This window comes from Zonotrichia albicollis, chromosome 12, assembly GCF_047830755.1.
Source record: "Zonotrichia albicollis isolate bZonAlb1 chromosome 12, bZonAlb1.hap1, whole genome shotgun sequence".
Classification (NCBI taxonomy): Eukaryota; Metazoa; Chordata; class Aves; order Passeriformes; family Passerellidae; genus Zonotrichia; species Zonotrichia albicollis.
Window position 1 is genome coordinate 17,659,877 of NC_133830.1, and position 24,838 is coordinate 17,684,714.

The window sequence follows — 24,838 nt, forward strand, 5'->3', positions numbered from 1 at the left end:
TTTAAGTGTTCCTTTCCTTGGGGTGTGCATAACTGGGATAACTTCATTTTTCCATCTCTTTTGGTGTAAAGAATGTAATTAATTCCTTAAGTGGTTGTTATCTAAATCTATGCCTCTGTGTTACATGATAAAAGTACTTAAGTGCTTAAAATTCTGCTCCCTTTTGCTATAATAAGAATTTTGGGTTTAGTTGCCTTTTTTTTTTAATCAGTTTTTGCTTCTTGGTCTTTTTTGTTTCTTTTTACTTGCAGGAATTTCTTTCTAATTTAACAACATAAATTATTGCGTTATTTCAACACAATAAATTCTGTTGGTTAAAACATAAATTATTGTGTGGATCTGCCCCCAAATTCCGTCCTGTGGGATGAGGAGGGGCCTGGATCCAGCAGCACCTTGGAGATGCTCAGGCTGAGGGATTCACCTGTTCTCAGGTGAATTTATTTTTATTTATGTATTTATTCTGGGATAGCTGTTCCCCAGCACCCACCATGGATTAACTCCTTCTGGGCAGTTCCTCTCTGCATTCAGAGGCCCCTCCCCAGGATGAAGCCCAGCAATGAGTGAATGGGCTGAAGTCAAATGAAATGGATGGCACAACATAAACAGAGGGAATTGCTGGGCAAGGAAAAGCTGTCAGGCCTTGAATGGATTAAATGACTTCTCACTGGAGACCTCCTTTCCACTAAAAACCTGAACTTCCCAATGCACAATGAAGGTTAGTTAATTAACTAACAACTGTTGGGGTTAATTGGTGGGCATTAAGAAAATGCAATATTTGTTTACTCAGTGAAGCTGTCCACGGATGGTTGTTGATGAGAACTTGGTGCTTCTACTACAACACAAAATAATGCTTTGTTTTTTTGCTGATGTGTCTCACACAAATTTGTAAATATTTGCTCATCCTCTGCCTTTCCTGCAGACTTAAATACAGACTTAGAGGAAGAAGGGAAGTGGAAGAAGTATAATGAAGGTTAATTATTAATTAATAACTGTTGGGGTTATTTGGTAAGCATTAAGAAAATGCAACATTTATCCAGTGAAGCTGTCCAAGGATGTATCTTAAGAGGAATTTGGTGCTTCTACTATGATAAAATACAATGGTTTGATTTCTGCTGATGTGTCTCACACAAATTCATGAACGTTTGCAATGTGAGCACACTTCTGCCAGAGCTCTGATCAGAACTGCGTCCTCAAATCCTCAACGTGCACTGGCCAAAGCACACACAGAATGTTCAGCTTCTCAAACCACAGAGCAGAAAATTAAAATGGAGGGAAAAGTCATTCACAATGGGAAGAACACAAACACATAGATATTGTGACCAAAAAAGTGAAGAGATTTGAACAGAGACACTTCAACCCCTTTTGTCACCCCAAATGGAATTCTATGGTGGCTGAGCGATTCTCAGGGGCTTTTTGGTTTGCTGGAACTCCATCTTTTCTGTCCCAAAAGTGTTTCCCAATTTTGTTTTTGTCGTGGCTTTGGTCTAGGAGGACTTGAGGTGGGCCCAGTTTGGTGGCCATAAAAAACCAATGGAGCCCTTGGCTGACTTTGTAATTTAATTTAATCTTTGATTTGCCCTGGAACACAACCTGGAGAAGTTCAGTGGTGATTAGTGCATTCAGATTCTGTTAATTGTGTGGAGGGCTAATCAAGGTGATTGACAATTTGTGCTTCATGGAAGAGACAATCTATTCTTCTGGGCTTTTTTGTGTGCTAAATTGGGAGATGTCTGTGGGTGTTGTGCTCCTGGTGGAGCTCTGCTGCACGGGGGTATAGGAATTAAAATAATGCTCTATCCCTGAGTACATCTTGGGATTGCTTTGGTCACAGCTTCTGTTTTCTCATCACTCAAAATTAAAGCAGGAGCGGAGAAAACATTGTCAGTTTTCCTGGTATTTGTATTAGCTTTAAATGAGGCTGAGAGCTCTTTGGAATAATAAAATTCTATTGTTTCCAGTGGGGCCATCTTCCCAACTAGAACACTGCTGCTCCTGGTGAATCCCCTGCTCTGGGACACCTGAACACCTTTTGTGTCTGAATGAACTCATTACCACAGGACATGAAGGTCCTGAGGCTCTGCTTGCATCTTTTCTCCATTTAATCTGCAGAATGGGGCAAGAGGGAGCTTGTTTGCCTCGCTGAAATATCAGTGCCCAGTGACTCCCAGCTTGGAGTGTACATCTGTGCTCAGTTTTGGGCTGGTCGCTGGAGCAGAGCTCATCTCGGCATCCTTGCATGGAATTTTACAGCCTCTTCCACTTCTCTTCTTCCTCTAAGTCTGTATTTAAGTCTGCAGGAAAGGCAGAGGGTGATCTGAAGGGTGTGCAAATATTTACAAATTTGTGTGAGACACATCAGCAGAAAACAAAGTATTATTTTGTGTTGTTGTAGAAGCACCAAGTTCTCATCAACAAACATCCTTTGGCAGCTTCACTAAGTAAACAAAAATTCTTAGTGCCCCTCCATTAACCCAAACAGTCATTAATTAACCTTCATTTTACATTGGGAAGTTTAGGTTTTTAGTGGAAAGGAGGTCTCCTGTGAGAAGCCTCCATTTTAATTTTTGGCACTGGGGTTTGAGAAGCTGAACATTCTGTGTGGGCTTTGGCCAGTGCACATTGAGGATTTGAGGACGCAGTTCTGATCAGAGCTCTGGCAGAAGTGTGCTCACATTGCAAACGTTCATGAATTCGTGTGAGACACATCAGCAGAAATCAAACCATTGTATTTTATCATATAGAAGCACCAAATTCCTCTTAAGATACATCCTTGGACAGCTTCACTGGACAAACAAATGTTGCATTTTCTTAATGCTTAACAAATAAGCCTAACAGTTATTAATTAATTAACTAACCTTCATTGTGCATTGGGAAGTTCAGGTTTTTAGTGGAAAGGAGGTCTCCAGTGGGAAATCATTTAATCCATTCATGGCTTGAAAGCTTTTCCTTGCCCAGCAATTCCCTCTGTTTGTGTTGTGCCACCCATTTCATTTGACTTCAGCCCATTCACTCATAGCTGGGCTTCATCCTGGGAGGGGCCTCTGAATGCAGAGAGGAACTGCCCAGGAGTTAATCCATGGTGGGTGCTGGGGAACAGCTATCCCAGAATAAATAACAGCTATCCTAGAATAAATAAATAAATAAAAATAAATTCACCTGAGAACAATGAATCCCTCAGCCTGAATTTGCTGAGCCCGCCTTGACCTGAGCATCTCCAAGGTGCTGCTGGGGCAAGGCCCCTCCTGGGGCCATAAAAAACCCATGGAGGCCTTGGCTGACTTTTTAATTTAATTTAATCTTTGATTTGCCCTGGAACACAACCTGGAGAAGTTCAGTGTTGGTTAGTGCCACCATGCCACAGGATGGAATTTGGGAGCAGACACACACATGGTGCCAGGAGAGGATGGGCTGGGTGGGAAATGATGGGCACAGAGTCACAGAGGGAGCAGTGGCAGTGCTGTCAGGGCTGCCAGGTGCTCCTGGGTTGTGGGATTTCTCCCTTTGGATGCTCCCAAATCACCTCCCAGGCTGGGCAGTGTGTTCAGAGGGAAATCACTGTCACTGCAGGGTCAGAGCAGTGCTGAGTGTTGCTCGCAGGTGACATCATGATCACAGCACTGTGCTTCCTTCAGCCTTCCCACTCGTTTTTAGCTGCCCTGGGTGCACAGCAGGGACGCTCAGCCCTGCAGAGCTGGAGAGGCCAGCACTGTGTGGGTGACACGGTGACATTGCTCACAGGAGCACTGGGTGACACTGACAGGGACATTAGGAGCTGCCAAGTGGAGATAACACCTCAGGAAAATGCAGTTTGCTTTATTTGTTGTTTTATCTAAGCCAGCTGGGAAAGAGCCATGCCAAGGAAGCAGCCTGGGCAAAGTGGATTTTGAGATTTCATTTCAACTTCCTTACTGACCTCACCAAGATGTGTCCCATCAGAATATAAATTTATTTTTGTGTTTTTATGTTAAAGATGAAAGCACCCTGTGAGGAATCAACTACCTACCCTACACATGCCTGGCCTCACTGTTGTTGTCAGAGCATCTGTTGTTATGCTGTGTCACTTTTAACCTTTTCAATAGATTCCATCAAATAAATTGAGCTCCAGACCCTCAGAACTGCGGATGCCACAGAAACTGTGGTGATTGCAGTGACAAATAATAATAGGAAAGATTCTTAATGGAAGAGCAGAGATTCTTTCCCTTTCCTGGAAAAAAGATTCTCAGAATACTGCATAAGAGCCTCGTGCTGGATTTGAAAGTCTGTCTGATGTGCCTTGCAGAATGTCTCCCTCACTTAGGCCATGCTTTCCCAGGCTCATGTCTTTGATTCCTTTATTCCTTTGCTGTTTTCTGGCTATCAGGAGTGCCACCCTGAGTGGGCACACAAAATCCTCAGAAGTCTTTAGCAATTTAGGCCAAATTACCCTGACAGCATCTTCTGGTGTGAGAGGGCAGAGGAGGCTCTCCATGGAACCCTCAGCTGTACTGTAGGTAGGACCTTGATAGGACATAGCATGTTTAGATTCTTGTCTGTGCAGGCTGCCAGCCTCAAAAAGATGCTCCAAATAAAGTTTAACTATATGTTGATGACATTTTTCATCCCCTGGGTATTTGTTTTTAGTCCAGGTTTCTTTTGGAAAGTAGGAAATGCTCTTGGGCCAAAATTTGCCTGGAGTCAAATAGTTCCGATTTCTAGAGGCATCTGTAAAATTAAGAGAGAAATTTGTTCTGTAATGTCAGGTACTTTCCACTCAGGATTAAATGTACACCCCAATATTTTACAATTTGCCCAGGGAATGGAGGCCCTTTTGATGTCCTCCTAGGTGAGGAGGTGTGGTATTTTTGGGATCCTCTGTGCCAGGAAGGAAATGAATCTGACTCCATGTTCTTAGAAGGCTGATTTATTATTTTATTATATTACATTATATTAAATGATACTATGCTAAAACTATACTGAAGAATAGAGAAAGGATACTTACATAAAGGATACTTACATAAGGCTTACAAGATACCAATGAAAAATCTGTGACTCTCCAGAGTCCAACACAGCTGATGGTGATTGGTCAGTAGTAAAAATTACCAATGATCGGTCATTAAGTCAAAACAATTCACACAAAACCAATCAAACAATGACCAGTTGGTAAACAATCTCCAAACCACATTCCAAAGCAGCAAAACAGGAGAAGCAAATCAGATAATTATTGTTTTCATTTTTCTCTGAGGCTTCTCACCTTCCCAGGAGAAGGAATCTCGGCAAAGGGATTTTTTCCAGAAAATGTGATGGTGACAAGGAGGATCTGAAGGAGGTGGGATGGGGGACAGGCAGAGACATTCATTCTGTGATTGTTTTCTTGACAATCACCTTGGATCTGTTAAACTTCCATGGGTGCTCCTTGCAATGACCTGATTCATGTGTTAATGCTTTCCAAGCCTGACCTACAGAGCAACAAGAACAACAATTCAAGTTAAATCAACCCAGGGATGTTGATTTAACTTAAATATCAAGAGCAAGAAAAAGATTTCACATTATCTGGAATAATTATATAGCTATAATTCAGTGCTGTGAATGATACTGGGAAATAGTATCAAAAATTCTCCACATTTCTGATTCTGTTTCCTGTATACTCTCAGTCAGCATCATTTTACTGGTGCCACATCTGTGTTTGAGTAGGAAGTCAGGGTTTTGTGGGTGATACAAAATGTGCAGAGGGCATTTGTATGGTCCACTTTAAATCCTAAAGTTGCCTTCTGTGGGAGGGAAATCCTGGCTTGGTTTTAATAACCAAAAAATATGTTTGAAGAATCATTCTCAAGGTTTGAGTATCTAGAAAGTGGGGGAAAGAAACCCTTACATTCCCTCATTTTCTCTCTATCCCTTCCTAAAAGCCCCAACACTGTGCAGAAGCTGAGGGTCTGTGGTGTGAACAAACCTGTAGGATCCAGTGCCTGTGGGGTGTCCCAGTGCACTGGGATTGTTTGGTTTGGCTGCCAAACCTTTCCACAACCTTCAGTTTCATTGTCTCTTAGTGCTGGGTGAAGATCTGTGCTGTTACTGCTCTGGTATTTAAATATGTCTTGCAAAAATGGATTTTTATTGGCTTTTTATTATTTAGTTGGGATGATGGGTATTAATTCTAGGTTACTAGTATTTATTCTAGATTATTAGTATTTCTTACAATCCTTGCCCTGAATCTAATGGCTTTATTGTACTCAATATTATATCATGATAAAGCAAAAGAAAAATGTTTCCTGAGGTACCGAGGTGAGAGATGTGTGGATGGTTTCATGATGACCAGGTGGGGTAAGAGCTGAAGGAATGGTTTCTGCTGGGATAATTCTCTTCCCTCTCAGCAGCCACACTCTCAATAACAGCAGAACATTAAAAAAAAACCCAAAAAATCCTGGCTCCTCTTTCTTCATCCCGGACCTTGAGCTCTCACTGAATGCTTTATCAGCCTTTGCAGAAAGCTCCTTGCTCTCTGTTTGGGCCTGAAAACCATGAGTCATCTGCTTCAGTGCATGTCTTGCCTTTAATATTTGATGTCTCATCTGTTGCCCCAGCCCTGGCTCATGTTCCTGTGCTGCACAGAAGTCCAGTCATTAGATTATTATGAAATCATGGCATGTCTTTCACATGAGTGGCTTTTTTGGGGCTGTTTTCAGCCACTCTCAAGAACCATTTCTGGTGCTGCTGTTATTACTCATCTTATGTAAACTGTTTGTTCCTGCTCAATGGCTTCATTTCAGGGCAATTCGACTTTTAAAAGGAATTAAAAGATGATGGAAGAAATAAAACCCTGAATGGCTGATGGGGAATTGGAGATGTCATGGAGCATTCAGTGCTTCTGGGCAGTAACAAGCCCTGCCTGGTGTAAATGTAAATCAGCAATCCCAGATGATGTGGATTCACTGCCCTGAACTGCCCCCAACCTGTCTGGGGCAGCAACCTCAGCCTTTCCCTGCCTCATCCAATTGAGATAAAGTTTTCTGGAATTTCTGCAGATTGAGGGATGGCAATTCATGGCACAAGTGCAAGTTGTTCTGTACCTGTTCCTAACATTTGCATTAGACAATCAGTCTGTAAGAACAATTGTTAAACTCTTCAGTTCCTTTATTTTTGAAAGGTCACAGAATTAGAGAGGAATTTGCATACTTTGTGTGACTCAGGTGATAGCTTGGATTGCACCCTGTCAGAGGGAAGGTTTCTAGGAGGTTTTTGGGGTCTGGTTGTTGGATTTGGGGTGCTGAGGGGTGCCAGGGCTCAGAGGGCACCACAGGGTGGCTGGGCCACTCATTGCTGTCAGATGTGAAGAGGGAGGATGGTTAATGAGGAAGTGGAGAGGGAGGTAATTAATTTTCTGTTTCTGTGCCCTCTTTTCTCTTTGCTGGCTGTCTGAATGGGGCTCTAAAGAGGGGTCTGGGTCCTGCAAGGTTCTGCCCACAGGAATAGTCCCAGCAGCAGCACAAATCTTACAGGACACGTGCTTAGATAACTGTAATGCCAAAGGCTTTTAATTTTTGGATGTATTTCTTAACCTTTATAAAGAAAAAGTATTCAAGTGATATTAATGAAAAAGGGTAATGAGATTCATTACACTTAGAGACAGCTTTGTAGTCCTGAGATTAGAAGGAAATTATTATTTGTTGAGGTTCATTCAGTAGTGAAATTCCAATTCACCTTGCTGGAATTAGATGATGCTCTCATTAAACTCTCTCCTACTGATGGACAGCATTCTCTCAATTGACTTTATTTTAATATGACCTGACCAGAATTTCAATGTACTGCATGGAAAATCTTGGTAAAACTGGGAGGCACCCATTCCAGGGGTGAATATTTCCCCTTTGTGTTTCCCATCTTTGAGATAGGTTTTACTTGGAAACCAATCCTATTGTGTCAGTTTGATGCAAGCTGTGGCTTTGTGGTTTTCCAGGAGTTTGTTTTCCTTGGATAAATGAGGGTCATGAACAATTCCTGACCTGTTTTCCTTGGATAAACAAGGCACATGAAGAATTCCTGAATGGTCTTGGGGCTTTTAGGAAGCGATAGACAGAAAATGACGGAATGTAATGTTTTCTTTCCCCCAGTCCCACTTTCCAGTGGGAAATAAGAGAGGCTGATGGTGGATTACATCACAGTGATGATATCTTTATACCTTAAAGACAAACCAGACCTTCCTGAGCATTTTATCCAAACCAGAACAGTTTACTGGGAGTGTCCCCCTGCCTTCCCCAGTTGGGCTGGGGCTGTTTCCTAAGGCAGACCTCAGGAACTGAATCTGTTGGTTCCAAACTCTTCATTTGAATTGAAAATGTGACATTTCCAGCTCCTTCAGTCACTGGTACAGAGATGAAGCTGCTTAGATTGCTGCTGAGGAGATGGAAGGAAAAAAGCCAAGCTATTTCTTGCTTGTTGGAGAGGGAAAAGCAGAACAGAGCTCTGAGTCAAATCCCACTAAAAATATTTAGTGAGGGACTTGAATTGTCCTTGTTACCCCAGCTGATATTTGTAATTAATGTTCATCAGGAAGATGTGAGAGTCTGCAAGAGCTCTGTGGGCCTGGGGCAGAATTTCCTGAATTGTTGTGGGGCAGCAGGAATGGCAGGGAGCTCCATGGGAAATACATGCAGTGGTGAAACCAGGCTAGGAAAATGAAATAACTGTCCAGGGGATTCTTCGGGTGTTCTTCAATTTCTGTGATGGTGGGAGTGCTCATTGTGGGAGAAAAGAGTTTGAGGCCAAGGGGATTTTGGCTTCAGAGATAAAACTATGGGTTCTCAAAGGAAGAACTCAGGTGTGTCATACCTAATTTTTAATTATCTCTAATCAAAATAGTTGTCTTTCCTCTCTCCCTTCATTTCCACAATGTCCCTGGAAGCCTTTCCCTTCCATGCTGAACAAATCTCTCATTTCATTTTAAAAATACCATTATTTACAGGTTTTGCTATTTGATTTTTTTTATTTTATTTTCTGGCTGCATCAGAAAAAGCTCAGAAGGAATTTAATAAGCAATGACTGCCTTATTTGTTCAATTAATGCAAATGTAAATTCTTCATTCTTCAGCTCCTAATTTGAGCCAATTTCAAACATTCTCTTAAAAGTTTTATGGTGGGTTTTTTTCATTGTTGTGTGAGATGTGCTGTGCTTTTGCTATTTTTGCAGCATCAGAATCATTCTGTGTTTGTCATGCTCCATTTGGTTGCAGTGGAGATGACTGTCAGAGAAATACAATTTTCCAGGCATTAATTGAAAAAATGGCTTTATATTCAACGTGCAGGAACTGGCAGATGTAGATAAGGAACAGAGAAAATTCATTAAGTGGCATTTCTCCAGTTCTGAGTTCTTTTTCTCCCTCCAAAAAGGCAACAATGCCAGATTAAATCATAAATTAATTTAATATACTGCACGACATTGTAGGAAAAGTTTTCTATGCAATCACTTTCGTTCTCCCACAAATTTTGGTGAAAACTTTTGGAAAATGAACCCTTAAGAAATTACTCAAGTGCTGGAAGCATCAGTAAATTTTCACAGTGTTTCCTGAACCTGTGTGCAATATCTGTATGTAAATTTAACCCGAATCTGCACATCTGTTCTAAACACCCAGGTCAAGCAAAGTTGTACTGCACAGCTTTGACCTAGAAAAGCACTTAAATAAAATATTCATGCTTGTGTGGAGAAATGAACCTAAACCCAGCCAGTCTGTGCCTGAACACAAGATGGGAGGCTGCTGCTTGTGCTGGGAATATGTGAAATCTGAAGTCCTGCTGAGCTCCTATTTCCATTCATGTTTTTTAGTCCCCATTGGTTCCTCTCCACGTCCTTGGATGTTTCATATCCTCAGACAGAAATGATGTTTTAAATTGCCTTCATCTGCAAGGCTCTTTCACTGTTGTCACGGGGCTCCAGGGAGGAATAAAACAATGATATTCAGGAGATGGAGTGGGTGTGTTTAACATGATAAAAACCCAGCATGCCTGGGGCAGGAGGAAAGGAATCCCCAGGCTCATGTGGTGCTGGGAGCAGATGTCCTGTGCTCTTGCCCTCACGTGTGCCATCTGGGCACCACGAGCCACCTCTGGCCTGGCCAAACCCAGAACCCCCCAGGAATAATCAAAATATCCTTTCTGAGCAGAGCAGCTGACTTGGGAGAGATAAAGAGGACCCCTCTTGTACCTTCCTGTGCATTCTGAGGATTTTTGGGAGTTTTGCAGAGCCTTGTCCCAGCGCTCAGCCCCTTTCCCCACATCTTTGTCATTTCCATGCACTTTGCTGGCCCTTTTCTCTACACAACTCTTGAAATCCAATTTCATCACTTTTCCCCTTGTCTCCTTCTCCTTCTCCTTTCTCTCCCTCCTAGAAGAGTTTGTTCATTTCTGGCATTCAGTGGGAGTTAAAACAAATTTTTGCTGGGCAGGATCCTGAGTGATGGCTGGGTCACAAGAGGAGGGAAACCTTTTGGTTTGAACTGAACACTGGATGTCATTTTCCAGGATTTCTAAATGATTTACAAGGAAATAAATTTCATTATTAATGATGAATATACTCTGGTTTTTAGATGAGACTGAGTGGGTGAGTAATTTCACCAGGACTTAGAGAAAAGAATAAAATCATCTGTATAATTTATCCTTGTTTGTGGTACTTAAGGAAAATATTAACAGAAATGGAAGAGTCTGAATGACTGATATCTGAATTCCAGCTTTATGTGGACGATGGTCAGGAAAATAAGGATGGCCATGGATGCTTTAGACAGTCTGTTCTTCAGCCTTATGGCATCCAAATGGACAAATTTTATCCTAGAGGAAGAGCAGCTCTTGAGGTTGCAGTCTCTCCTTGGCTTTGGAGGCTCCTCAGGTGTATTTTACACAAATCAGACACCCGGGACAGGAGCTGTACTTTGGGTGCCCTCCTGGGCATCATTTCAAACTCAGGAGTCCAGCACATCCTGGTAGCTGTGGTTGGAATTATTGAAATCCCTGCAGCTTTTTCCTGTGCTGTCCCAGCCACCCCTGCCATGCTGGAGCTGCCCCACCACTGAGCACCAATGTTCTGTGGTGGAAAAAGGCATTGTTCACACATCTGCTCCTTCCTTTCTTTGAGTTTTTCCTTCCAGAGTTTTGTGTTGCTGCCTGAAGCTGCATCAGATCAAAATTCCTGCCCCAAATCCCTGTCAATGGTGCCCATGGAATTTCCCTCTCACATGGTTGGGTTTAGGGGGTGTGATGCAAATTGTGGATGCCTTTGGTACAAGCTCCATGAGGAAGAGCTGGAAAGGGACTCAGGCTGGAGAAAAGGAGGCTCATGGGGGATTTCTGGCTCTGCACAACTCCTGACAGGAGGGGACAGCTGGGGGTGTTGGGCTCTGCTCCAGGGAACAAGGTCCACAAGGGGAAATGGCCTCGAGGTGTTCCAGGGGAGGTTTAGATTGAATATTAGGAAAAGTTTCTCCACGGAAGAGCTGTCAAGCACTGGAAGAGGCTCTCCAGGGTCGTGGTGGAGTCACCATCCCTGGAAACATTTAGAAACAAGCATTTAGAATCCCTGCCAGTGGGCCCATGGAATTTCCCCCTCACGTGTGAGGTTGAGTTGGTTGAGTTTTGGGGGTGTGATGCAATCTGTGGATGCCTTTGGTACAAGCCCCATGAGGAGGAGCTGGAAAGGGGCTCAGGCTGGAGCAAATGAGGCTCATGGGGGATTTCTGGCTCTGCACAACTCCTGACAGGAGGGGACAGCTGGGGGTGTTGGGCTCTGCCCCCAGGGAACAAGGTCCACAAGGGGAAATGGCCTTGAGGTGTTCCAGGGGAGGTTTAGATTGAATATTAGGAGAAATTTCTCCATGGAAGGGCTGTCAAGCACTGGAAGAGGCTCTCCAGGGACGTGGTGGGGTCACCGTCCCTGGAAGCACTCAGAAACATGCAGATGTGGGGCCTGGGGACGTGGTGGACTTGACAGCATTGCCTTCAAAGTTGTATTCAGTGATCTTGGAGATCTTTTCCAACCATAGTGATCCCACGAGTCTCTGATTTTTAGAGTAAATCCTTCCTTTCGGCAGCCCTCTGGTGCTGCTCAGAGTGCCCTGTTTGGTGTGTGCTGGGGTGGGCCCTGTGAGGGCCTCATCCCTCACCTGCCTTGCCCAAATTTCTGTGGGCTCACAAAAAGGCAGCACCTCTTGTGGCACAGTGGAAAAGATTTTCCCAGCCTTGGGAGCTCTGAGAGGAGTTTGGATGCTGGTGGCTGGAACCTGTCCCATGTCACTGAGCACAGGCCCTGCAAATTAACCGGGGTGAGCTAATAAAAACCCTGATCCACAGGAGGGGCTCGTGTTTCTCAGCAGCTGAGGGGGAAATGAAACTTTGATGAGTTAACCAAGAGCCAGAAGGCTCCCAGCAGCTGTAAGGAGACACCTGAAGGGAAAGGTGAGTCAGGATGTGCCTGCAGTGAGGCAGGGATAGATCCAGACAGGGGAGCATCGCTTTCGTCCTGAGGAAATGGAGGAACCACCCCAGAGGGACTGGGGGAACCAGGCACAGAGTGGGGACTCTTGGCATTCCCTCACTGCTTGGAGAGGATATTTGCAGGGTTTCCCATCCCTGAGGTATTCCACAGGCTTTGGGGAAGGCACGGATTTGCCCTGAACCTTCTGAGCTCAGGAATCCTCATGGCATGGGTTTGGTGATTTCCTCCTTAACAGCCACCTTCTGTTCCTCATCTTTGGTGTTTTCCTGGTGTCATGTAAGAATGGATAGCCATATATAGCCATAAATAATCCTAAATAACCATAAATAATCCTAAATAACCATAAATAATCCTAAATAACCATAAATATGTTGCTGATCATGTTCAAAACCTAAAGTTCTGTAAATGTTCTAGCTGGGTTGGTCTCTTCTCTAAGTAAGACAAGAGGAAACTGCTCCAGGTGCACCAGAGGAGGTGTAAATTGAATATTAGGAAACATTTCTCCGTTGGAAGGGGTGACCAGCATTGGAACAGGCTGTTCCAATGTTCCAGTCCTCAGGGAATTTAAGGGATGTTCCAATGTTCCAGTCCTCAGGGAATTTAAGGGATGTGTATATGTGGGATTGGGAGTGCTGGGGGAGCAGCTGGACTTGATGATCCCAAAGGTCTTTTCCAATCCAACCAATGATATCAGGAATTGTTTGACAGAAACCTTGAACAATTCTTGCAGTTTTTTATGCTGCTCAGGGATATTTGGGCTCAGTTATTTTACCTTGATGCTTGCAAGTTTTGGGGTTTTTTTTTTTTTTTTTGGCTTTGTTTTGTTTTGCTTTTCTGGAAAGGCACCAGACGTGCATCCTTTAATATAATTAAAAAGGAGGGTAAAAAAGCACCCCAGTGGATTGCTCAGCACAACTACCCATTGTTATCCTGTGTCCTTAAATTGAAATGCTCTCAAATTGAAGCATCATATAAAATACATGGAGCCATGTTGTTTCCTTTTGCCCTTCTGTGCATATTTAACTTGTCACTTTGCCTTTTTCCTGTGACAAAAACGTGATGCTGCTCATTCCAGGGATGTGCTGAAGTCCATTTGCAGCCAGAGGTTGCTTTGAAGTAGCACAACAGAGGCTTTATTGATTTATCCTTTGCATTCAGAGCAAAGATTTGTGTGATCTGCTACAGGTATTACCAAAAGCTTCCGTCAGCTATTCCAGCTTCATCCCAAAAATAATTTCTTTGTGTTTAGGATCTATTTTCAGAAGTCATTGCTTGTACATTTTATATACATAGGTCTTATTAATAAAAACCTTTAATTCAAAGGCTTTTTAATGATGAAACCTGGCAGGAATTAGTACTAAATGGAGCTCATGAGAATTCTGTTCAGAATATCAGGACAAATCCTCTCATGAAGGCACAATTGAAGTGTAATATTTACATTTGTCTATATGCCATAGGTGCCACAGCTTGGAATTTTTCTTTGAGAAGTAATTTATAGGGATGTATTTTCTATTTCATGGCAATTTGAACTGATTTGATTTTATTGTATTTTCTTTACAGGATTAGCTGGAACTGCTGCAGACCTAGAAAAAAGAAAGCTTATTTTTGGAAAAAATTTTATACCTCCAAAGAAGCCAAAAACATTCATACAGCTAGTTTGGGAAGCGTTGCAGGACGTGACTCTTATAATCTTGGAAATTGCAGCCATCATATCTTTGGGGCTTTCCTTTTATCAGCCACCTGGAGAAGGGAATGAAGGTAAAAACTTTTCACACAAGTCATCTCAGTTTAAGAAAAGCATGTCCTAAATCTCAAATCAATTCCATCCCCAGCCTCCAGAAGGTCACTAACAGGAAACTTCCACGTGGTTTGTTCCTGATCCCATTACATCTGCTCCTGACATATTTTTCTTTTCATCTTGACGTTTCTTTATGCAAATCCTGAACCTCATGACGTGAGTTAAAGGAAAATCATAACTTTTCTTGTGAAACTGGAGGGGTTTTGATACAGTTTGCACCTTCGAGCCTGCATTTGGAGGGTGCTTGATTCATCCTTTGTGGTTGTTTATCACGTATTATGGATGAGAAGTATGTAATTGCTTATGTAACTGCTGGATCCCATGGCAGGAGCACAGATCTCCAGTTTACACCAGATGAAGGCTTGAACTCAGTGAGATTCACACATTTCAGTATTTTTAGTGGTGCAGCTCAGGCTCATGAGCCTGGCTCCAAAGGGAATATTGGAGCAAAGTCCTGCTCCTGATAAATATTCCCCATATTCTGCAGAGCCTTTCTGGCTGCAGGAAGTTTTACCACCCTGCCTGCCCCCCTTCCTTTTTTCCCATTTCCCCCCCACCCTCTTTGGAAAGCACTCATGAATTCACATGCTTAAAATATTTGTTCCTCTCCATAAATGCAAGATTTCCATTTCTGGCAGCTGATCCAGATTTTTTTTTCCTCCCCCCTCTCTCTCCTGCTCCCTCCCAGACTTCTAAAGCTGGATCAAACATGCTGTGTGAAATGACGTGAGCAGCTTGGCAAATGTAGGAAGAATGTCTTCCTCTAAATATAGCCCTGAAATGCTTTTCACATTTGCTGCAGTTTCCTTTGGCTGCTTTTCCTTGCAGCCCCTTCCTCCTTGCCTTGCCATTCAGCAGCACAATCAGCACGTAGCCATGCACAGCTCCTGCCTCCTGCCTGGGCTGCTTTCATCCTTTGGAAATCATTGGGAGCCTTTCATTGCTCCCTCACTGCATTTTGAAAGCTTGGCTATTGATTCAGCAGGTGCTCGATTTAGGCATGGAAAGATAAAGGAGTCATTGCTTTAGTTTTTATTTTTTTTTAACTGAAGAAAATGTTATTTATTGGAATTACCTCATCTAACTGGTGGAATACCTTGGGGACATTATAAACCATGAGAGATTCTTGACAAAATTAAGATTTAGCTTAGACTAAATGTGCAGATTGCCCTATTTTATTTTATTTTGTTTTATCTTGCAGGAAAAGAATTTTGAAATCATAATTTCTCCAGGTTTTAGGGGAGCTGTGTCATCAGGCAAGGGGAGGCTTGTTCCTTTCTTTTTCAAATTGTTATTCTTCTTATTTTCATCCTGCATTTAAAATGTTTCTTTTCCCATGGAAAGACAGGAGCCAGCTGAGATTGTGAGGGAGGCTGGAAAGCTCAGCAGCACAGCCTGGGAAAATGTGTTTGTGTTTTCCCACAGCACAGCATTCTATTCAACAGTCACTGCTTTCCCTGCTTTAAATTGTTTTTCTAAAAGATTTTGCCCTGGTTTACACAAGAAGAAAAATCAAATTAGTGAATATCTTGTAATCCAATTTGTGGAACATGTTGTTAAGGTCTTCCACACTTTTTTTTGGATATCTTTCTTTGGGCAATTGTATAAATAATTCCTTTTAATTTAAAAATTAGTATATCATAAATTACTGCCAAGGGTACCTTTAATTGATTGGTAGATGACTTTTTGAAGAGTCCCAAACTCTGGAAAATGGACATTTTAAGCTTGATTTTGCCTTGGTGAAGTGGGGAGTAATCCCGCTTGAAATTGATTTTAATGGGTTTGGCTTCAGTATTTTCCTTTTCTCATTCTCCCCAGAATGAAAATTTCATTGAAATATGCACTTGTTGGCAACTTTTAAAACCAAAAACTTATTGGTTTTTGCCCATTGAAAATACTATATTTACTTCTGAAAGTACAGCCAGGTGTTAGAAAGGAGAGCTGGCACAAGTTGTTCTCTATTCTTGATCTTGCCTCCTCTTTAAAACTCTAATTTTTTTCTTTTGTTTTTCCAAATGAAATGCATTTTCATTTTGAAGACGAGCTAAGAGGAGTTTTCTTTCCACACTAATTTATTCAACCACCACTGCCAATATTCTGAGCTCATCAACTTCTTGCTTGGAGTAACTTGAAAAGTTGTCACCCCCAGAAGTGACAGTCTTGTAATATAGAAACAAGAAACTTTAGCACACAATGTCAGGGAAACACCACTTGTAAATTGAGCATTTATACACCTTTATTTAATATATCTATATCTGCCTCTCCCACATCCAGAATTTATATCTACTAATGGCATTACTGGTTAGTATAATAAGTTGAACTCATCTAATTTAAAAAATAGTATAACTCTTTTCTTGACTCTTGAAACCCACTTGTAGCTTTTGATGCTGTAACAGAATTAGCATTTAACTGCTGTCTGCAGTTGAAGTGCAAAATATATTTCTCCTGAGGCTTTAGAAGGAGAAAAGCAGGATAAAATCCACACTTCCAACAAATATTAGAGTGCTCAGGAGCCCTGTGTAAGGATGTGAGTGTTCACATCTTCATTTCAGATCTGGTGAGTCTTGGAGAACATAATTTCCATTTCTGGTGCAATCAGGGAATCTGATCTAGAGGAATCTCTGGATAAAATGCAGTTTTATTGCTTCTCCAGAAGCCACCCCAGTTCCTTCTTTTCATATTCCTTAGCAGGAGTGCAGGTTTCAGGAATGTTGCTCTCAGGAGTGGTTTTGATGATGTGCTTTGCATTCCCTTTCACCATCTGACAGGCCATGAGAAGCAGTTGAGAACTTGTGCATAAATCATTGCCAGCCCCGTGGCAATTACTGCTCTCATTACTGAGCCACACGAAATCCGTTTGCTGCCCTTTCAAAAAAGTGCAAAACTGAGGCTGGATTTCAGCAAATGCATCTTGAGAGAGAATTCCCAGTGCAGGTGTAGCCTCCAGTGCAGTGAGGATCACACAGGGGCAGGGTAAGAATATTTTGTTCCTCAGGAAAATCCCTTCTGTGGTTTGTGGATTTCAGTGTTCCCTGGCCATGCAGAGCAGGGGGTCTGTGATAGCTCAGAGGATTTGATGAAAGTGTGAAATCATTAATTCACATTATTATTTTTTTTGTAATATAGATTAGAGGTAGTCCATGACTAAAACTGAAATGTTTGTATATCAGTATATGGTGAAATGATTTTTATGCAGTTTGTAAAGAAATGCTCTTCCCTGTTTTTAAAGACAGTGTATGAGTAGAAAGAGAGCAAGCAATGGACTGAAACCATCACATTGCTTGAGGAAACAGAACATCCTTTAGGAAAGAGTGCTTGGACTCAGAAACCCAGCAAGGGAATGGGAAATGGCTTCTCTTGGCCATTCCCAAATCTCTGTCTTGTTGTGCCTGTAGAAATGCAAGAATCTCCTCCTCTACCTGGTTGTTTGTTATTTTTGGTGGGTTTTTGTTCTTTTGTTTGTTTGTGGATTTTTAGGGTGTTTTTTTTTTGTTTTTGGCTGGTTTGCTTTGGTATTTCCCCACTGTTAACCCTCAGAGCTCTGCTGGAGCAGCCCCTCCTGGCAGAAATGCCCTGGTGGCATTTGCAGCTCTGTCCCTTTCTGGGGCTGCTTTTCCCAATCCCCCAGCAGGATTCTGCAGCTTTGGTCCAAACATTCCCAGATCCTTCTGCAAACACCTTCAGCAGCAATTTCTGAGTCCTTGTTTCCACCTCCAGCCCCTACACCACATGTGGATCTTATTGCAAAAACTGCTGATGTCAAGCCCTGCCAATCATCTGCTGTTTACAGGAGTGTAACAAACCTTTTAACTCTTCTTCCTTGAGCTCTCTTTCCTTCTGTGGGTTGCAAAAGGGGGGAGAAAGCAGCCTGAGGTAAGATGTTTTAACATCCCAGTGTTTAGCAGGAAGCCCCAGGCAGGATATCTATTTTCCAGTGTACAGCTTTTAGCAGCTTAAAGGTGGAATAAAAAAGGAAAAGTCTTTTTGGTTCAGGCAGCTTCTGTTAAAATTCCCAAGGCAAAGGTCTGGATTGAAAACAAAGTGCAATGATCAGTTACATTGCTCAGTGCTGCTCAGCAGGGCTTTGGCTGGGTTACCCTTCCCCTTACTCATACAACAAGTTGGAAAAACACAGGAACAGGACATGGTCCCCTGAAATTTGGGCCTCCCAAGCCACTTGCTTTGAGATGTTGGTGGTTTGATGCTGCTGCTGCTGCTGCCCAGGGCTGGAGCTGGGGTTCCTGCTGGCCTTCCATGACCTAAAAGAGATTTGATTTCATATTTTATAAACAAAAGAGACTTTATTTCATGGGGTTCACCACTCAGGGGTTTTCTTATCGTGTTTCTAATGTGCCACGTTGCTCAGTGGGGACTCAAACTGGAGATTTGAACCAGAAAGGACTTCCAAAATCTGGAGGGAAGGTGAGGATGCTGCCTTACCCTGATCCTGTGCTGAGCCTCCCTGTGGAGGCAGCACTTGCTCAGACTCGTGGCACAGCAGTTGTGGGAATGTCAAATCCCTGCTCGGATGGGATGGACAGCAGGACACAAACAGCCAGGGAGGGGCAGGAGCCAACCTGGCAGCAGTGCCTGAGGCACCAGGCAGCAGGAAAGGCTCTCCCTGCAGAAGCCAAGGGGTGTTCAGATTAAAAAACCCTCCTAAAATCAGTCAGAGGGGGAGAAAAAACCCAAAGCCAAACAAAGAACTTCCCCATCCCCTTGTCCAGGTCTTTGCTGTTCTCATCTCCCAGGTTCCTGCCTGTGGAGCACAGCCCAAGATGTGTCTTTTGGCATTTCATCTCTTTAGCAACTCTGGAAATAAGTCACAGTGAGGAAGATTTGATCAGCTGTTATTTGGGTATCTCTGGGAGAAAGTGAAAAAAAGTGAAAAGTTTTATTGATATTAGAAAGAATACCTATAAAAGAGAATATCTAGATATGAAAAATAAAGAGCAGTTGGCAGCAAGCTTCTTTTTCTTAGTTAGGAGTGAAAATGTCGAATGTAACACCAGCTAGTTTGAATTTCCGTGCAGTTTGTGCTGATGTACATTAAAAAAATTCTCATAAATTTGGACAGTCTAATTCTCCTCCATGCAAATTCCCTGCCTTGGAGTTCTGGAACAGAACAGCTGCAATAGCGTGTATGCAAGGCTCAGGTACATTCTAAAGATGGGATGTCTGTCCCAGTCCCCCAGAACTCATTCTGGGTATTCCTAAAACAAATTACAACCCATTGGGATAAGATGAAATTGAGCCATTGCTCCCTCAAAACACTTCAAAGTGTTGTTATTGTGCTGTGTCATTTTGTGGTTCCAGCTCTCACCTTTCTTTGGGTCACTTTGTGGTCTCCTGCTTTAGGCTGCTAAAGAGAATTTCAGGGTTTTAGGGGAGGTGAAACAGATGGGAGAATCCCCTTTCTGTGTTGCCATGTGTGTCAGGACTGCTTGACCAGAGATTGGATAAAATTCTCTTTTTGCCCCAGTTTTTAAACTGTGATTTTCATCCCTTCACTTCCTTTGCCAATAGTTGTGGCAGAACTGCACTCATTTGAGTAATTTCAGGTAGGTGATATTTGGAATTTCTCACTCCTTCCTTATCCAACTCTCAACAATTTTCTTCCCACTCTCCCAGCAACATTTTTCTTTCTCACACTCACTGCCCCAGATCACAAAACTCCTTCTACTCCCTTTCCAAGAAGCGCCGTGTCTCAGGAAATGGGTCTAGTGGATATTTATATTTTTTTTTTTTTTTTTCTGGGGATTCTAGAAACCTTTCCATCTCTGTGATGAAATCATCTTGTTCTTAGATTGTATAAACACAGCAGATGCCTGGTGGGGAGGGCTGGAAATGGAGCCGCGCTTGGCTCGCAGCCGCGCGCAGGTGTGGGCGGGCAGGAGGCCACCCTTGGATGCACCGGCCCTGCAGGGGCTCTGCCACCTCATCTGCTCTGGGAAATGGCCCTGGGAGCTGTGAAAGCCTCTGGGGAGAGCCTTCAGCTCCTGCCAAGGGCGGCCACCCCGGGGCTGTTGGGTTTGGCGTTGTCACTGCCAAGCGTTTGTGTTGTTTTGGGCATGGAAATGAGCGCGGCTCATTGGAGTTGGTTGGAATAAGGAATTCTCCTGTGCCCCCTGGATTAAATGGCCCAGGGGAATAAACAGTTGGTTTGAGAAAGGGGAAGCACTGATTGCTGAGGAACTTGAAGCAAATTTAATTAAACTGAATTAAAAGTAACCTGAGATAAATAGCCACATGAAGGTCTGGTGCCATCCTCTGAGGAATTCAGTTCATTTGCTTCCTAGTGAGGCACAATTGGATTGAAATTCAATGTTTTAATGCAGCATTTATCAGTGTTTTTTACCTTGTCTTCACCTTTTCAGCCCAGCCTCCATTTCCCTTAGCATATCAGTTCAGGAGGGCTATTGAAGGCAAAATGAAGCACATTCAGTTTTTAAATCCTTTGCCAGACCTTTTCATCCTGAGGGTCTTGCAGGGCCCATCCAAGATTGCAGGACATTTTCCACAGGAAAACATTGCGTGCATCTCCCTGTCTTTAAAAATCTGCCACCCTGAGGTTCATTAATATGCAGTTAATCAATTTGATTAATGAGTGAAAAACTAAGAAATGTCAGATATGAGTCAGCTGAACCAAAGTTAATTCTCTAGTCTTTTGTGGCAGCTTTACATCTTAATTTTTTTTTAAAGAGCATTTTACATGTGATAATGTAGATTGCATTAAAAATGCACAAACGTAGGCAGCACAAAAATCTATTTTGTGAGGCCAATGTTAAAGGTGTTTTGCAACCCTCCTAAAATCATAATAGCACACAGAAATAAACAACTGTAAGTCTTTTGCCAGCTCTCCCAGTTATAAACCCAAGATCAAGATGAGAGACTGACTCCACCGTTTGTGTGTGTGCACTTTAACCAATGTCTCCCAGTAACATTTTTTGGGACACTGTAAATCTGTCCTCTCTTCAAGTCCTCGCCATTAAACAAAAAGTATTGGAGAAAATATGAAGAAAATGAGACAAAATTAATTTGTTTTAACACTTTGCAGTGCTTTGAAGCCTAAATTACACCCCATTTCACAGCCTGGATCAGTACAAAGCTCCTACAAAAACTGAAAATATTCCCAAAACTTTGCTGCAGATGCTGAAAACAACGAGTGGTGAACATCTTCCAGCTTCTGCTGTGTTTGTCTCATTCTGTAAGTCTGCACAGAGTGTTACATAATGTTCTCCAGGCACTGAGCAATCAATGGGAAATCATGGATATCAGGGGATATAAGGGCCACAGAGCCTTAGAAGCTGATGTGTCCTAAAAGGAATCCTTCATCATCTTTGCTACTAAACAGATCACACTGATCCAGGTTTATTGTGCTGTCCGGGGAGGAGCATTCTCAAGAAAAGCTGAGCTATTAGAAAATAGCATTTTTTTCATATAACATAGATTAATCTCAAAAGCAGAGTTGATTGTCAGAGTGAGCAAACCAGCTTTTAAGGAGTGTTGCTGCACACACTCAAAATTCTTTTCTCATTCACCATAAAAATTAAACTGTAAGATTCCCCTAGGATTTTTTACACCAGTCTGTGAGCAGGAAGGGGACGAAGCAGTTGGCAGCCTGGAAAACAGGAGAAACAGAAGTATTTGCCCTCTTAAAAACAGCTTGTTCTGCCAAAACCCCCATTTAACCTCCTTCCTCCCAAAGCAGGGATGAGGTGAAGCAGCATATGGCTTCTAGAGACGTTACCACAGTCTGTTTGGCTGAGGAAATTTAGTGCTTGTAAGAATTTGCTTTTTTAATTCTTGTTCTAAGTATTAGTTCAATGCCAGGTCTAAGTAGGCACGAGCAGAGAGCAGGCCAGGCTGGGGGGTGTGTGTGCTCTGTGTCCCAACCCTCAATGTCACCAGTACAAGGCTGAGCTCATGGGGAGGAGATTGTGCCCCTTTGGGTGGCCATTCCCTGGAGACACTGCTGAATTTCTGAAACATCTTTGCTTTGGTGTTATTCTCAAAAGAAGGGGCAGATTTAGCTTGGGGGCTCCTCCATGGGTGAATGGGTGAGAGTTCTTTGTGCTGTGGGGTCACGGGGAGTCTCCTCATGGAGAGGGGCCAGGCCGGACTCAGACTGAGCCTTTCCTGGGCTTTGGGATGATGCTCTTGGAGAGAGCCCCAGGGCCACAGCAGCTGCCCTGGTTCCTCCCAGCTGGGTGGTGCTGGGAGAGGGGTAAATGTGAGGTTCTGGCTGGTTTTGTGGGTTTGGGGAGCCCCCAGCCCCTGGAGGCTGTTTGAGGGTGCAGGGCTCACCTGGCAATGATCCTGAGCCCGGGAAGGTCAGGAAAGCAGGGCAGACAGGCTGGGCTTGCCCAGAGCTCCCCAAGGTTCCCTAAATTGAGAACGATGCCAGGAGAAATGCTGGGTGGGTAAATCAGAGAGCTCTCCAGCCTGGCCTGGCTAATCCCAGCCTGGCCTGGCCCATCCCAGCCTGGCCACACCAGCCTAAGGCCAGGGAGGCAGGAGACGATGAGCAAACCCACCTGAGGGGATGCTGGAGGGGATTCAGTCCATCCCACACTCAAAAGCTTCAGCCCTCCCTGACAAACACTTAATACTTCAATATTTCAACCCTCCCTGACAGACATTTATCAGCATTATCTCTAAAAGATTCCAGTGATGGAAATTCTCTGAATTCCCTGGATAATCTGAGTGTCCCTGCACACAGACATCAATTCCTGGTGTGTAACCAGGGTAAGAATTACCTGGTTAAATCTTGTAAGAATTTAAACTCAACGCTGAGTTTTGTGTTTTACGAGGATGTAAAGACCAATTTGTGGTGTTTCATTTCCAGCTGTATTTTGTGTGCTTGAAGGCAGACTGATTATAAATACCAGGGAGTAGCTGTTTGTGAAGACTTCCCCATCTTTTTCTTTGGGGGTCTGAAATTTGAGCAGCATGGCAGTAGCACAGAAAATGGAAATATTGAACTGAAGCTGACAAAGGGAGCTAAAATATTACCTTAAAAATATTTACTTGTTTTTTAAAAAAATTAAATAAAAATTCCTTCAAATCAATGGGAACCCAAAAGCTCTGAAAACATCTTTATGGCCAAAAGTTAATAGCTTATGGAATAAAATTAACAATATAAAATACAGGAATATGGAATGTTTTCTTATCTCATCATGATTTAAAAATAATTTTTAATTTGGCAGCTTTAAGATACCAATTAGTATTCAAATTTGCAGAATCTTTATGATGTGACTTTTAAAAGATGAAGTATTTCTGGATCTGCTTCTAGGATTATTTTACAGTTGGAGTTGAGACAAACTGTGCTACATCCCAAAGTCTGCCTGTGCTAACAGTTCCTCCCTGTTAGTGGGCTTGAATTAGAATGAAAAATTATTACCTGGAAAAAAAAGTTTAAGCACAGAAACAAACCAGAAATACCTTTTTGAACAGGAAGACACTTTGCATATATGCATATTTTCATGGATATATATAAATACACACGCCTCTCTCTCCTATTAGAAAAGTAGCATTTAAACAAGTAATTTTGATTTAATTTTTGCAGAAGCTCTGCCTTTTCTCTTCTCTTGTTTCAGTTCAGTGTGGATAATTAATATGCAGAAAATATAGAATCCTAATTTCCTGCAGCTTTGGATAGATCCAGGTGAACATTTCAATTTAGAATTTGTCTCAGAAATCCCATCTCCTGTCTGTCCCAGTGGGGTTCGCTGAAGGTGGTTTTGATGTGAATTCAAGGGGGATTTCATCCCATCCTTTGGGGTGAAAATAAACTGAGACCCACAGTTCAGGACTTGTTTCCTGCACTGTAAAACTGCTTTTATAGGGCCATGCTAATATTGGGAGATTTTTTGATGCCTGCTGCTGTCAGACATTCTGACAGAATTTTAATCTTTTACTGAGCTCATTCCTCACCTCCTAAAGCTTTCCAGCACGAAGGAATGGAGATGAGAAATGGTTTTTGATGACGTCTGAATAAACACTGCAGGTTATGAGGGGGTTTTGTGGCTCAGCTCTACAAATCGTCCCCATCTCCTTTGGCCAGGTTTTCTCCTTGTCCTGAGCGAGGCAGGGACAGCATCAGGAGAGGCCCAGGTGCTCCAGGGCTGCCTCCAAGGGCAATCTGGAATTTTCTGGGATTGCAGGGGGTTTTTTGTTTAAACTCCTCAATTGCAAATTCCCTTTATCAGTGCCTTTCCAGCCCTGAACCTCTGAAAACTCTGAATTACTCTTTGGGGACCTGTAAAATCAGTCACCTTTCCTCAGTAACCTCTCTCTGCAGGGTGGAAAAAGCTGGCAATTTCTCTCTAAATCGTCTGGGTGTGTGAATGGAAAAGGCTTTTGCTAGCACAGAACACAACCAAAGCAGCTGCAATCATCTACAGAAATGTTTGTGTGAGTGTGATCAGGCATCCCCACTCCATCCCCTGCTCCTCTTGGGGTTTTAGAAGCTCCAGTGAAATTGAAATAGAGAATTTTGGAGTTCACTTAAGTTAGCAATATGAATTAAGCAGTTAAAGTTTAGCCTGTAGAACTATGTGTTGAATGTTAACCTTTTTTCTTAAGAAA

The 24,838-nt window shown here is 42.7% G+C and overlaps 1 protein-coding gene across 15 annotated transcripts in view; it reads left to right on the forward strand.

Moving 5' to 3' along the window:
• The window catches only part of ATP2B2 (ATPase plasma membrane Ca2+ transporting 2), a 404,406-nt gene that overhangs the window by 268,126 nt on the left and 111,442 nt on the right, over positions 1-24,838 (forward strand). For all 15 annotated transcript variants that reach the window (XM_074550120.1, XM_074550115.1, XM_074550116.1 and 12 more), the window contains one exon: positions 14,011-14,208. In XM_074550120.1, coding sequence (XP_074406221.1) covers positions 14,011-14,208 — 198 coding nt within the window. The remainder of the gene's footprint in view (positions 1-14,010; positions 14,209-24,838) is intronic.